General features: G+C 45.4%; 1 protein-coding gene across 6 annotated transcripts in view; it reads left to right on the forward strand.

Annotated features, from left to right (window-relative positions):
• Positions 1 to 14,177, forward strand: part of MAD1L1 (mitotic arrest deficient 1 like 1) — a 343,378-nt gene that overhangs the window by 82,309 nt on the left and 246,892 nt on the right. For all 6 annotated transcript variants that reach the window (XM_071814987.1, XM_065850520.2, XM_071814988.1 and 3 more), the window contains exon 12: positions 12,887 to 13,031. In XM_071814987.1, the coding sequence (XP_071671088.1) occupies positions 12,887 to 13,031 (145 nt within the window). The remainder of the gene's footprint in view (positions 1 to 12,886; positions 13,032 to 14,177) is intronic.

A 14,177-nucleotide genomic window follows, 5' to 3' on the forward strand; every position in this document is an offset into this window, starting at 1 on the left:
GCTACATTGGAAGCGTTTCATTGCTGCTAATGGCAAAGCGATGCTTGGTACTTTGCTGGAGGTTTCTGAACTCCATCAGTCTTCACTGCCAGGAGTCAGCATGGCACGGTAGACCAAGGTCAAGACTAAAATATCATTGAATTAAAGAAAATCTAATTTTTGAGCCTAACTCCGTGATTTTTCTGCCTAGCGGCGGAATGCTGGTTCACCCTCTGCGTTAGCGTTTTGCCGTGATTGAAATGACCACGTCTGCCTTCCTTACGCAGTGAGAAACAGATATTATTTTGGATAAATGAAGTATAATTTGGATATCTTGCTTTAACGCAAAGGCGTTCCTCATAACAGGGTGCTGTATATCTTCAAATGATGTTCAACTAAGCGTCATTATTAGCACACAGGCAAACTACCCTTGTTTATCTCCGCTGTATTCCCATACCCATTAGCATCCCAGATATTTGCTTTGTGGATTTCCTCTCTCACAACCCCTGGGTTATCCTCTGCTGCCACAAAACCCTTCCATTGCCTTTCTTTGGACATCTGGTGGGATGAATTGTGTGGTGGACCTCAGACAAGAATATTCTGCCCGGTTACATTTCTGGCTACTGGTTTGGCAGCGAGTATTATTAGTAGGTATTGTTGCATATTGATTTGCATTTTCAAACTGTCTTTCATCGAAGACCATTAATGGAGCTTTGTAGTGATTGCTTTTTCAGCAGCTTCAGCAGAGCTTGGTGGAAGCCAAGTCCCACCAACCAGCGAGATGTCCCAGCGGGGTCCTGGTGCTTTGCCCATCCCGCTGGCAGCAGCAGGGCTTGGCTGCTCTGTGGTCTGGGCTGGCGGTGGGATTTAGGTCCAGGTTAGCGGTTGTACTTAATGCTGGTCATGCCCGCGCTGCTTCCTTGTGATGGAAGATCAGGTGTCTTGAGGTTACGAGTATTGGTGTAGTGTCTGTTCTGAGTGTATGTAAGGTCATTGGGTTATGGCTGTGACACAGTCGTCCCCTCTTGATGTAGATGAGCCAGGCCACCAGGTCCCAGGTTCTTCAGTGCGGTGAGTCTTGTGGCTGATGGAACACGTTGTTCTTCTTGCCTCTGGTGAGAAGGAGGTGTTTGCATAGGAGATTTGCTCGGTACCTTGCTGTGCTGTGTAAGCAAAGAACCCTTCTATCAATTCATACAAGAACTAACCCTGCCTTTTTAAAGGTCACTTCTGTCTCAGTCAGCTCTTAAAGTTCAAGAGGAAATAAACTGCTTAGAGTTGGCATTTTTCAAGTCAAGTGTCAACTTTCCAAGCCCCCAAGCCAGTGAATGTGGAGGAAGGAGAGATTAATAAGTGAGCTGCTTGGCTGATACAGTGGTTGTGCAGAAATATTCCCTCTTTTCTTTCTTCTTTATGGGGCTTTGGAATGAAATGGAACATCGTTGAAATATCTCACTTTCTACTTTTCACTTTGCAATGCAAAAGTATCCAGAGCTCCTTAGAAGTGCTTCTTTTCTCATTAGTCCACTGACAGCAAGCAGAGAGTTTGTCAGCTCCGCTGAAGTAGGACACAAGGAACATTTTGTGACAATGCCAATACCGAAAACCTCCCTTAACCACAGAATCTTATTACCCAGCAAGAAAAAAATGCACTTTCAGGAAGCGGCTGAAGGTTGGAGTCTGTAAGCAGGTGCTTGCCCTTAAATGCGTTGACACCTTTTCCCATGCGGGAGGCAGGGGATCGATAAAGAAATAAGCAGGAAGAATGGGCTTGATTAATGAGGTACGATGGAGGCAGCAGGGGAGCTGATGGGAGGCGGGCGGCAATCGAAGGGCACGCTGAGCATGAACCACCCATCGCCTGCCAGAGCGCCTGTATGGAACGTGGAGGTGTGGGCCGTGCGGGGCCCGGCGCTGCTGCTCGTGGTGGTGGCAGCTCCAGAGGGAGCGAGCCCCGCATCCCCCTTCTCCTTTTGGCTTCTTAGTTTCAGTCTTGGCGACTTTTCCCTTGTCTGTTCATTTTGCTGGCCCATATAAGCTCTTGTGGAAGGTTTTCCACCTAAAAACGTCTTCTTTCTTTTATAAAGGAGTTTGCAGAAACCAACACATCAGCAGCATTAGCTTTCTTACTTTGCTTTCAGAAAACCCCTATTTTTTTAAGTGCTAGATGGATCACCCTTGCCAAGTATCTCTGTGTTTTCCAGTTGCATGTTCTTAACCTTCTTGTTTTGCCTATAAATTCTTCATGTCGGAACGCTCTGCCTGCCCATCATATTCTGGGAAATGGTGGTGATAGCATATTAAGATTTACATTTCCAAATGGCTTTAGAATAGGAACGATTTTCTGGGTTTCTCTATATGCAGGTGGCCACTCGATGTGAAATCACATGTTATTTTTTGTGCCCTCTGCATTCTTCTGTAGTTCGTTTTTGGTTTCTGTAGGTACATATTTGAAAGAAGAGCTCTTTGGAAAATCTGAGCCTTTGAAATTTTTCTTTGATAGTCCTACTTCTTATTGTCACCTGAAATTGCTGAAAATGGATGTTGTGTGTCTGTTGACTGGAGAACAGATCCAAAGCAGATCTCCTTGCATGAGGAGTTGATTCATTCCTTTTAATTCCTATTGACATGATAACAGAAATCCGTGAACAGGGGTAGCGGGGGGTGAGGATCATCCTGCTCTGGAACATCTGCTCTGGTCACCTCTTTATGACCATTGAACTGCACCTCAACCTTATCTTTAGATGTGTCTGTGAGGCACCTGTGACTTGTAGCCACTTTTTACCTCCTCTTTGGTGCATGATCCTTTTCACCGTCCTGTGCACCTTCGGGGTGGCGCAATCACGGTGCAGCTGGAGCTGTTGTGCCGTGGCCTTTGGAACACAACGTAGTGCTAACAAAGCGGCTCCTCGTGGAAACCCCATCCATTCCTAACACCTCAACACAACTATGTTCAAATACAATAGACAGTTATGGCCTCAATTCTTACATATTGGGAGATTTGGGGCAGTTTTTGAATACTTCTATTTTCCTGAGAAGCTTAGGGTGGCAGAGGCTGATGAGCTGGCCCACTTGCTGCCATAGCCAAGAGCTGGCAAACTGCATCTGTGGGAATATGTACGTATTTACAGTTTGGAAATTGAATATGACTCATGTATAAAAGAGATTTAATAACAAAATATTCATCTAAGCAAATACAGCAAGGATGTGCACCTGAGTAAAATGTAACTTTGGGAAAGTCTAATAAAGGAGCAAATGTGCAGTGATTCTTCTCACATCTTCCTCAGTTGGAAGCGTAAGGATTTCTCGAGCTGAAGGTGAAGGTATTTAATAGCCCATGATGAGTTTTCCTCCATTAATTTGTTTAGTTCTTCTATTGAAAGAGACAGTGGACAATTGCTCCTTTTTCACCTCCTGCCACTCCTGATTTTGCAGACTCACCATTGTTTTCGTCCTTCTCAGACTGCTGTAACCGAATATAATAATGTGGCTGAACATCTGATTTTCTGCATCAAATCAGTTCTTCCTAGTTATTGAGTACTGGCCAGAGGAACATCTGACAGGGCAGGAGAGTTTGGATGGTAAAGATTGATCAGGGCTTGTCTGCATTATTCTCCATCAGATGGAGAGTGGAGAAATGATGCCGGTGTGGCCAAGTGAATGTGAAAAGGCGGAATGGGAATAAAACTGATTTCTGTGTTAGAAATGCAAGCCCAGGTCCCCGTGGGCTGGGAAGGGGGCAGATGAGCAGAGCTGATGGTGGTGTGAGCAGAGGGTCTGGCAGCTGCCGGCCCTCCCTGGGAACGCCACAACGCTTGGTGTTGCTTTGCATTGCGGGAAGCGGTGTTTGCAAACAGCCAACTGGCAGCTCTGCCATTGTGTGTTGATTTTGCTATGGAGAGACTCCCATGAAGGTGAAAAAGGCCGCGCTTCTTCCACATCCCAGGAAAGAGATGAAGAGTGTTCCGTCAACCTCTGCGTCCAAAAACATCTCATAAGCAATTCCCCAGGAAACTAAGGAGGATTAGGCAAAAGGGGGTTGTCACGCAACCCAAATTAGAGGTTGGTGCGTGACCTTGGTGGTGCTGCTGTTTGCCTGGGGAAGGAGGAGGTGAGTTCTGGGTCTCTCTGCATACAGATGTGGAGCTCCAGATGTGACGAGCCGCTACAGACCCTCCGGCCCAGACACTGGTTGTGCAAGGGCTCCTGCTGCGTTTTAATCCAGCGTAAAACTGCTGGTTTAAAAGCACCGCAGAAACGATCTGAGGGCTCGGTGCTTTGCTATTGAGGGTGGAATCTTCTCACCGCGCCTGCTGAATCCGCTCTGGGCTGCCATCCCTTCCCTCCAACGTTCCCCTGTGGCCGAAACCAAATTACTTTGAACCGAGCTGTTCTTGTGTGGGTGATAAAGAAGGGAAATGACTGGTTTGCCACGTCTTTGAATTCACTTCCCTATCACAACTTCACCCCAAAGTAAAGCGGCTGACCTCTGCGCTCATCTAGTGATTCTGAAACCTGCAACTGCTGCAGAAAGGCTGTTTACCTGACCACCTGACTGGTTTCTGTATAAAGTATTCATTATAAAAAGATTGCATAGCAAATGGTATTGTTTTATTAAACATTTAAAAATATTGATGCAGAAGAATTGATGTAACAGGGCTATAAATATAGCTGTTCTGGCAGTTCTCCTTCCACAGTGACAGCTTTATTCCTCTTGCCTTATATTGCTTCAAGGGTTCTTTGAGCTAATTTAGGGGAGAGAAATTAGAGGAAAATAGGTCTCGGTGCCCTGCAGGTAAGTCCTAATAATGTCAACAGTCCAGTGGAAGATTCAAACAGTGCTGTGATTTCTGGGTGGCAACAGGGAGAACAAACATCCGCAGAATGTTTTAGGAACAACGTTAGCAGGACTTCGTTAGCGAGTCTGTGCCGGGTGTATCCTGGGCATGGGGAGCAATCGCTGCTTGGAAGCGGTGGCTGAGAAGCAGTTTTCTTCCGCTTGTCTGAGCGGAGCGAGGCTCTGTGGGTGGACTGTGTGTGTTGGGCTTACAGTGGGGCTGCAGAGGGAATGGCAGACATTCCGGGTGGGACCCCAGTCTCTTTAGTCTCGGTATCTGACACCAGATGGCTGGAGACCAGCTCTTCTCTGCTTCATGGATCTTTCTTTGCATATATACACACCCAAATGGATGTATATGAGAATGAGTAGTAATTTAATTGGGATGAAGCTAGCTCCGCACTGGATAGTTTGGGGGCAGCTTCAACTAACTCTGCTGTTTTCCTCATTCTTATTCTTAGATAGATGTTCTTGCTTCTCCCCCCTCTCCCCAATTTAAAGTATATTTGCCCCATATAGAAAATAATCACTTGGAAAGCAACATCAGGGTTGCAAGGTGAAGCTCTCAGAGGGTAGGAAATGCCAGAATTAAACTCACCTGATGCCTCCTTAGTCTGGTTTCCTACACTGTGCAGGGTTCACTTGGCAGAGATGGTGGATTATGTTGGATTAATGAGGTGCTATTCATGCTTCTGTTCATTCTACAGATAAAATTAGCAATTTCTTAGTTATTTCTTATGTTATACCAGATGTAAGCCAAGGAGAAAGCGTGGCCTTATTTTGGGGATGCCATTCTGGTATATTCAGAACTTGTTCTTTCGAAACGCTTGGTATTACCCAAGGCTTCGTATGTTGGGAGTAGCTGCTGTTGATGTCAGCAGTGGTGTCAGTGCCCAGCACTTGAGCTCAGCACGGAGGATTAAACACGTAGTGACTAAGCACCCAGAACTACCTTGGAAGAGTCAATGGTAACAGCTGGGAGCTCTGGCATAGCCGAGAATTGGAACCAATTTTTTGGTGAGACTTTCAGTTGCCTTAATGTGGGGCCATTCTCTTTGAGCAATTCCTCTGCTTCATTAATCTTCCAAATTTTGCAGCAAATGAGGCAGAAATCCTTCAAAAACCATAGATGCAGTTAGCAGAGAATCCCGATTCATTATTGAAGCCTGGTAGAAAAGATCATGCGTTACCATGTCGCATTGCTTATGCCCACTTAGAAAATTCCTGCTCACAGGTCAGGTTATTTGGCCATGGAGTTTTTAAGAACGTCACAGTCTTAAATGCTTCCCTATCATGGATGTACAGACTATCAGGTCTGTGACAACGCTGTGCTTAGTGCGGCTTGGCTCATGGCAGAGCAGCTTTGGTGTCCGCTGAGTCAAGGTAGGTGGGAGGCGGATATGAGATGAAGTTAAACTGGTGCTTGTGAGGAGAAAAAGCCAAGAACAGCAGCCTGTCCCGGTGCTTGGCATAGATAGAGAAGTGAGGTCTCAGCCATTCCTTTGCCTTTATCTGGGCCTGCGTCCCACGGGTAAGTGCTGAGGGGAAGTACTTCATTGTTTGGGTTTATTTGTTTCAACAAGGACCTGTTACAAATCCTCACCTGAGTCCCCAGTGAAAACCTGACAGGTTTTCCTCACATAACCTGGGGGGTTTCACCGACAAAAGCCTGATGCTGAAATGCTGAGCCGCAGCTTTGATTCCAGTGAGAGGTGGGGTGAGGGTCCCTCACTGAACTGTTCTGCAAGAAATCTCTTAGACAAGTGCGTTTCTGTAAATTCACTCAGGTAACCTTAGATTCAGATATTAAAACCAAGGAAGTGACTGAACAGTAATAGACAAGGCTCATTTCAATACTCATTTCTGCATGGAATACAGCGATGCACATTGGAAATGAGGTCTCATTGGAAAAGGTCATTTGAAACAGATCGGCAGAACCTTCACGAAGCTGTAATGAGTCATGAGGCTGCGAGGGCTCACTTGTTATATTGCAGCGAGGGTTTAATGTTTTGTTTTCGCATCTAAACAGTTTGATCATCTTTATTTTATTAAGATAAGCTATTATCTAACTGTCAAGAGCATAGAATTTCAGCAGATTTCCTTGCTGACGAGTTGATTCAGCACAACCGTTCTCCTACTCACTTCTTTCCCTACTTCAGGTTTCCTTTATTTTCACCCCTCTTTCAGCCCTTTCTCCTTCACAGCTCCCCAGCTCTCACGCTGCATTCCCAGGTGAATTTCTGCTCTCACGATGTGTTGGTTTGAATGTACAACAGAAGCTGGAAATATCCATAGTGACCTGTGCTGTCCCTGTCACCGCTTGTCTGGGGAGTTGGGCTTGCTGGGAGGGACAATACTCCAGTTTAGAGCATTTACATGAGGTTTTTTACATTGCACGTAATACTGGACTGGGTTGAGAAAACTATGCAATGCCTTCACATCAATTGTGACTGTGCAACAAATTCAGACCCTTTGGGAAAGTGTATTTGGGTTTGGTGGGGAAGGATGGAGGTAGAGGCTTAATCCCTATAGTGAGGGAGAAGCAGAAAAGGACTTGTACCAAAAGAGTGAGAAGTTTTGATTTTCTTCATCATATTTGGCATGAGTTCATCCAGCCCACAAGTGTGATTATAGATCGGTAACTGATGGGGCCAACTGCATTATTCATTATGGTTCTGACTGAAATGAAATCGTGGAGGGCAATTTTCTGTCTCACACTTCAAGGTCAGATGAGAGTATTTATTATTCCCTCTCTGTTTATCTGAGAATGCAAATTGAATTTAGTGATTCAAATTGATGAAATGTTAGAAATATAAAACTCATCAGAGCCGACACGAAGAGAAATTACTGGGTAGAGCTGGCCAGTGACTTCATCCTCCCGTGTACAGGCCTCTGGTTTGATTAGTAATTATTTCAGTCTTTGGGTTTTCTCATTCCCAGTTTTGTTTCAGTTGTTGTCATTTTTGTTTTCAAAGGAAAAAAAAAAAAGTGTAATAACACTTGGAAGCGTTTAGAATGTGAATTAGATGATGTGAATAAAGGCAGCGGGATCCGGGGATCCTGCCTGGACTAAAGGGTTGCTTTGGATTCCTCCTTGGGGTTGTTTTTTGGGGCCTTGTTTGTTTTCCCCCTTTCCACGGCAGTTCCCATTCTCCAGTATTTTGCTCCTTGCGCTGCGCCGAGCGTTCAGAGCCAGTTTGGGCTGTGATGGAGAAGGGAACAGCCATTTGCCATCTTCTGGTGCTGGAGCTCCATGGATTTCCATGCTCACACATTGCCCGCAACCTTCCTCACCAGAATCTGGAGAGCAAGAACCGGGACCTGCAAAGGGGACCCGATGAGTGTGGAGCTCTTACTGAAATCATCGAGTGGAGGTGTTGCCTTCCCGGCTCTCTGTGATGTGTTTTGAAGGATCTGAGCGTCTTTGCTCAGCCGGTGTGTCGGTCCGTGGTCAGAGGCATTGCCGTAGCGAGCGTCCTGTTCTCTGCAGTGTTGCCAAGGCACTTTTAACTTGTACGGGGCGGATTATTCTTATCTCGGAGTGGGAGTGGAAAATCCTTATCAGCGAGTGCTCTTTAAAAACAGGCAGCCCTTCCTAATTGCCAAATGCCACGTATGAAATCACGATACAGAGGCAGATGATACACGCTGCACAGCCTATGTGTTAATAATCATAGAGGACTCTTGTTTTTAACTCCTGCTTTTTAATTACTTGCCTTTTATTAGGAATATTTAGTATTTACTTCTCTACCAAGCTCTGCAAAGGGCATCGGTTTGCTCAAGATACGCATGTTCCTGACTTCTTCATCCAGAACAAGAACCGTGAGCATTTGGACATCAAAAAGCCCTTGCTAGAATCGCCTATGTAAGCTGTTATAAATCGCTTTGTGTGTTCAATATCAGCTTGATTTTCCTGTAGCCAGTTTTACTGAAGACAACAGCATTTTGAAGGTAGTAAGCGTACAACAAGCACTGTGGCTTTTAAATGCCAGTAGAAGTTTTATTCACCAAGTAAATGCCTTTAGTAGAATCTTTGGCCTGTGAACACTTGAGATTTGGTGGCTTAGGAAAAGGACATTTATGCCTTGAAATATTTTACATTCCAGAAGTTCGTGTTGGATGCATTTTACAAACTATTCATGTTTCAACTCCAAACCAAACCACAGAAGTCTCTCATTTATTAATTAAGAGTTTGCTTTCCTTCTCATCTGGATGGTGGATGTGGAAAGCATGTTTATTAGCGTGACAGTACATCTCACGTGGAGCGCTGATCGAGTACCCGTTCAGACAGAGCCACACTGCCCTGTGCATTTTGGCACCGTTCTGTTTCGGTTCCTTTGGGTTATTGTGGGCAGCAAAGGCACTTTGGTTGCAGCAGGTGTGTTGACCTCGTAATGAAAGGAAGCAGAGGGTGCCTGATGTGAGTTTCTTTTAGTAAATCCTGACGCCTGCCAGTCAGTTATTGCTGTTGTACTGGGGCTGTGACATACAATTAGTGCTATTTTTGTTCTGTAACCGTTCACATTGAAGGAATTGCATTTCTAAGCCTGGTATTCAGGCTGCTGGTTAGGGAGTAAAATTAAATAGTGTCTCACCAATAAAGTGTATTGTCAACACACCAATAAAGGTCTAAACATCTGTGTCTTACCCATTCCACCTGTCCACATTAGAAGAATAATTCTCTTTATGTTGTCCCCCCATTATAAATTCAGTATGATTCAAGTCGTCCTTGTATGTAGAGCAGCAATGCGATGTAGCAGCCGCTTATTTTTGAATGATTTGTGATTTATGGAGGCCCAATGTTGGTGACTTACACGAGGGCCTTTGAGGAAATACAAAGTGTGAACCAAGAGGGAGTTTGTAGATGTTTGCTGGAGACTTGGGAGAAATAAATAGCAAGAAGAAAGCTTGTTCTCCTACTCACTCTCTGTAGGCTGTTTTGTGTAGTAAAATAGTCTAACATAGTCTTCTTCCTTTTGGTTTTTTAGTTTACATGCCTTATATTTCTGAGTCCATGCAGCTCCATGCTGCAGCAGGCTTCTCAGAGCCCACACGCATCTATTCACTTTATAATGGATGATTTCTTTTCCTTTTTAACATAAGATGGAGACATTTCTGTTTTGCCCAGCCCCTCCTTTCCCGCGGTCTGTCCCTTGTTACGTTGGGCTCTTTTTGTCATCTTTTCCCTTTTGTTTTTCCTTTTGAATTCCTGTCTATCGGGAACAAGTCTGGGCAGGAATGGGGGCTGGAGGGAGGGCCCGGACGGGATGGGTGGTGCACGGATGGGATGGGTGATGCACAGATGGGATGGGTGATGCACGGACGGGATGGGTGATGCACGGACGGGATGGGTGATGCACGGACGGGATGGGTGATGCACGGACGGGATGGGTGATGCACGGACGGGATGGGTGATGCACGGACGGGATGGGTGATGCACGGACGGGATGGGTGATGCACGGACGGGATGGGTGATGCACGGACGGGATGGGTGATGCACGGACGGGATGGGTGATGCACGGACGGGATGGGTGATGCACGGACGGGATGGGTGATGCACGGCCATGCTGCAGTTACCCCGTTGCTCCTCACGCCTCTTCATGTTGGTTCTGAAACCCTTGGGAGAAGAACTAGAATGAAAAACCACATTTTTGTTCAAGCTCTCAGTTTATCAGTTTCCACTTGGTTTATGTCTTTGTGTGGAAATGTGTAGAGAGGTTGGAAAGGCTGTGGGTTGTCAAGCCTCAGGAACGGCTGTGCTTTTCCTCATCCAAATGTCTTGCTACAAACCAGTTTCCCTTGCTCCTTTATGCCTCATTAGCTTGAGTGCTAACCTTTTTATTTTGGACTCTGTCATGAAGATGTTGATAGTTGCAGCGTTTCTTTTCATTCCCATCATATACGTGCCATAGCATTGTCATCGCCTTTCCCCTCTGTGCATCTTCAGTGCTCTTCCCATCCACGCTCTGGTTTTCGGTGCTTTCTCTTTGATGTGATCCTTGTTTCTGTGCCAATGTCTCATTTTTCCCCGAGTTGCAACCCGACCCAGACAGTGTTGCTCTTCCAATAGTCCCAGTGCCGCTGTGGATGTCTCGTGTTCCTCTGAGGTTGGTATCACAGACTGGCTCTGGCATCCTGTTTGCCCCCCGTTATTGTTTTTAGTATCTCTGAGCCGGTAACTTTGCTCCCGAAAGGCTGGAATGATTACAATAATGCTTTATGGATCATTGGGGAGGGAAACGAGAAGCAGGCAGCTGCTTTTGTAATTTTTTGAAGGAGATCATTAAAATGTATCTTACAACTTCAGTATTCGCTCTCTGCCGTCATTGTTCTCCATCTTTCAAAGAACGTTCTGGAAAATGAAGTTTTATCATTAAGATTACATTAAAGTGGATTACAGAAGGGAAGAGCGGAACATGAAGAGTCTCAACAGCTCAGAACAGAAAGATGCTGGCATCTCATTCACTGGCTGCGGAACAGGGAACATTAATAGGCTGATAAACAGAAATGACTTTTTCTTTTTAAGGCTTAAAAGGTTTACTTTGAACTCCCAGATTTTAAAAAATGCCGGTTCTTCAGGCTTATGTTGAATGCAGAACTTTGGGCCTATTTTATATATATTTTTAATGCTTGTTTTGAGCGAGAAATTACTTGTGAGAAGCTGTAGGTGTCATCAGTGTGGAAGAAGAGTGTCCATGGCTGCCTCGAGTGGCATTTGCTGCTGGGCTTCTGCTTTCAAACCCTTTTTTGTGTCAATAAGGAATAGAACTACATTTTTTTCCTTGATTTTTTTCATAGACAGACAGTTCATGATGTATCTGGTGCCGTTTCTACAAGGATTATCAACCTGTTCTAAGAGAGGGAGAAAGGATCTCAGTGATTTGCTTTGGCACACTATGGAGAGTTGTAAGGAAGTTGAATTTTGTGCTTTGTGTAGCGAGGAAACCTGCAGCTCCATTTCTGTGCTCTCCAAGAGATGTGGATCTCAAATATTATTCATTATTTCCAGAAGGAAAACCAGCACGTATCTTCTTTTCTTTGTGAATGTCGACTCAGTCCACTCAGCACTTATAGACATAGGTCACAGTATTGGGAGATTAGGGAAATAAAGGTTTCTCCATTGTCCAATCAAAATGTTTTGAAATAATCAAATGCAAGATTCTGGGTGGTTTTTAGTATTTAATCTCACATTTGCATATTTTTTTCCTGTTCTGCCTCTAATCAGGACCAAGTTTCTTTGATAGAGCGCATGGTATTTGCAGTAAGGTTTCTGTAATGTGATTTCATTTGTTAGAACACAGCTGATGAGGATTTTGTATAAAAAGAGAATATCGTTAAACAAGCTCTAATGACTCTTAAGACAGGAGCTGAGGTCGTCTGCTCTCCCCGTCTGTGCTGCCTTGTGCTGGAGGGTGACCTGGGTAAACCGGGTGGGCTGGCACGTGTGCTTGGCTGTAAAGCCCGTCTTAGCAGAGTCTGTCTTAGTCCAAGCCCCATGGAGAGGGGAATACCTGTTTAATTGTATCCCGCATTTCACAGGACTCAACCTGCTATTTGTCATCCTTGGATATTGGCTTCTAAGAGACTTTTTGATACAGATTTATTCTGTAGAATCCAACAAGTCTCCATCCTGTGGAACTCTCACGTTGCTTAATAAGAAGGTGACGAATGTTTTACTCTATATCCGTGAGAGTGAATTTGGGATGTTTGCTGAGGTTGGCATGGGGAAGGGACCATCCATTGTCACGCCGGCGTCTCTTCGTGTTCCGTCACCGCAGATGCTGCTCTTGGGCACAGGTTCCGCTGGTTGATTTTGAAATCGATATGCGATTATTTAAATGCTTTGTCTATGGGAGGCTCCATGATTTTGGTTCTCTTGTACTGAACAAGGCTGCCACTGGGGTGGTTCTCGCATCTTTTGGTGAGAAGACCCGACGATGAGGCTGTGGCTGCTCGGTTTGCAGTGGTGCCACTGCAGGGTGAAATGGCTCCAGCCCAGTGTCCTGGTATCGTGGTGACCCTTCTCCTCTCAGGTTTTTCTGATCCCAAGGTCTCTACTATGTTTCTTAGTGCCCGGATGCTGGAGAAGGCTCGGCAGCAGCTACAGGAGGAGATCCTGCGGGTTCAGAGCCAGCTCTTGGATGAGAAGAAGAAACGTGAGCAGCACGAAGCGCTGGTCAGACGGCTGCAGAAACGTGTCCTGCTGCTCACCAAGGTGAGTTTGTAGCTAATGGTTGGAAAACCCGTGTCTTTATTTTCCTCCAAGTGTAGTCCTTGCTGTATCTTCTTTGTTCGCCTCCATAACTGTTACTGCCAAGTCTTTGTGCAGCAGGTGTTACAAGATGCACGGGACTCCTCTTTAGGGCTGTGTTACAATTAAAGGTTAGTAGGTTAGTAGTAGGTTAGTGGGTTTTGCTGGTGTTCCCCCCATCTGGGCTCATGCTGTGTGGGTGATACGTGACTTCATCTCAGGCCTGGCGTTTGTGTGAGGGCAGAGAATTGGGTTGTGCTGTCGCTGGAGTGCTTGGAGCCACTGAAGGGAATTTGTAATGGATTGGGCTGCATCGCCTCCTTTCCTAAAGAGAATGAAATGACGGCACCTTGTCAACTGTTCCTGTGGAAAAACAATTTACAGAGAGTAAGAGATTCGCCTTCCTCTTACGCTGAGAGTCTGTGCGAATGTAATGGCAGGCACTAGACCAGTAAATTGAAAATACATTTTAAGATTCTTTCTGTAGGACATATCAAAGAAGTCTGCATTATCCTATATCAGGTACGCTCGCGTGATGAAATTCTATACAATAATTTTGAAGTCTGTAGAGCATTGAAAACTTCATATGAAATTCTAAGAGTGCTCCTTCCCCAAAGGGAATAATAATTCTCTATAGCCAGAATGATAGTTACTTCACTTTCCAAGAATCCCAAACTTCACTCATCTGAGCAATCTCCCTGACGTTAGAAAGCTGCTCACGTAAGTCAGCGGCTGCGTGTGCGTGGGGTCAGACCCAGGTAGAGCACATGAGAGGGACCCGGGGACGTCACCGTGCGCGGGGGGACAATGCTGGGATAGAAGCGTCTGAGCAAGAGGGGAAGGAGCTGTTCTGTTCCTTGAGCTTTAATTTTCAGTGTCACCTAAAGCATTTCCCTGGGTTTTAATTGCGCTGCACCCAGTTCTGTGTAATTCTGTGTCATTGTTGAGCCAGAGAAGCTGCGATATGCAGGGCTTATTGAAGCATGAAGCTTCACAGGAGGATATATCAGATCTTCTGGCTGCAGAATTTGATGCCAGAGAGAGTCACATTAAGTGAGAAGAGAGGAATGACGGCAGTTCCTTCTGCTTCACGCTGAGGCAGACGCTGCA

The sequence above is a fragment of the Patagioenas fasciata genome, chromosome 15 (assembly GCF_037038585.1).
Source record: "Patagioenas fasciata isolate bPatFas1 chromosome 15, bPatFas1.hap1, whole genome shotgun sequence".
NCBI classification, from domain to species: domain Eukaryota; kingdom Metazoa; phylum Chordata; class Aves; order Columbiformes; family Columbidae; genus Patagioenas; species Patagioenas fasciata.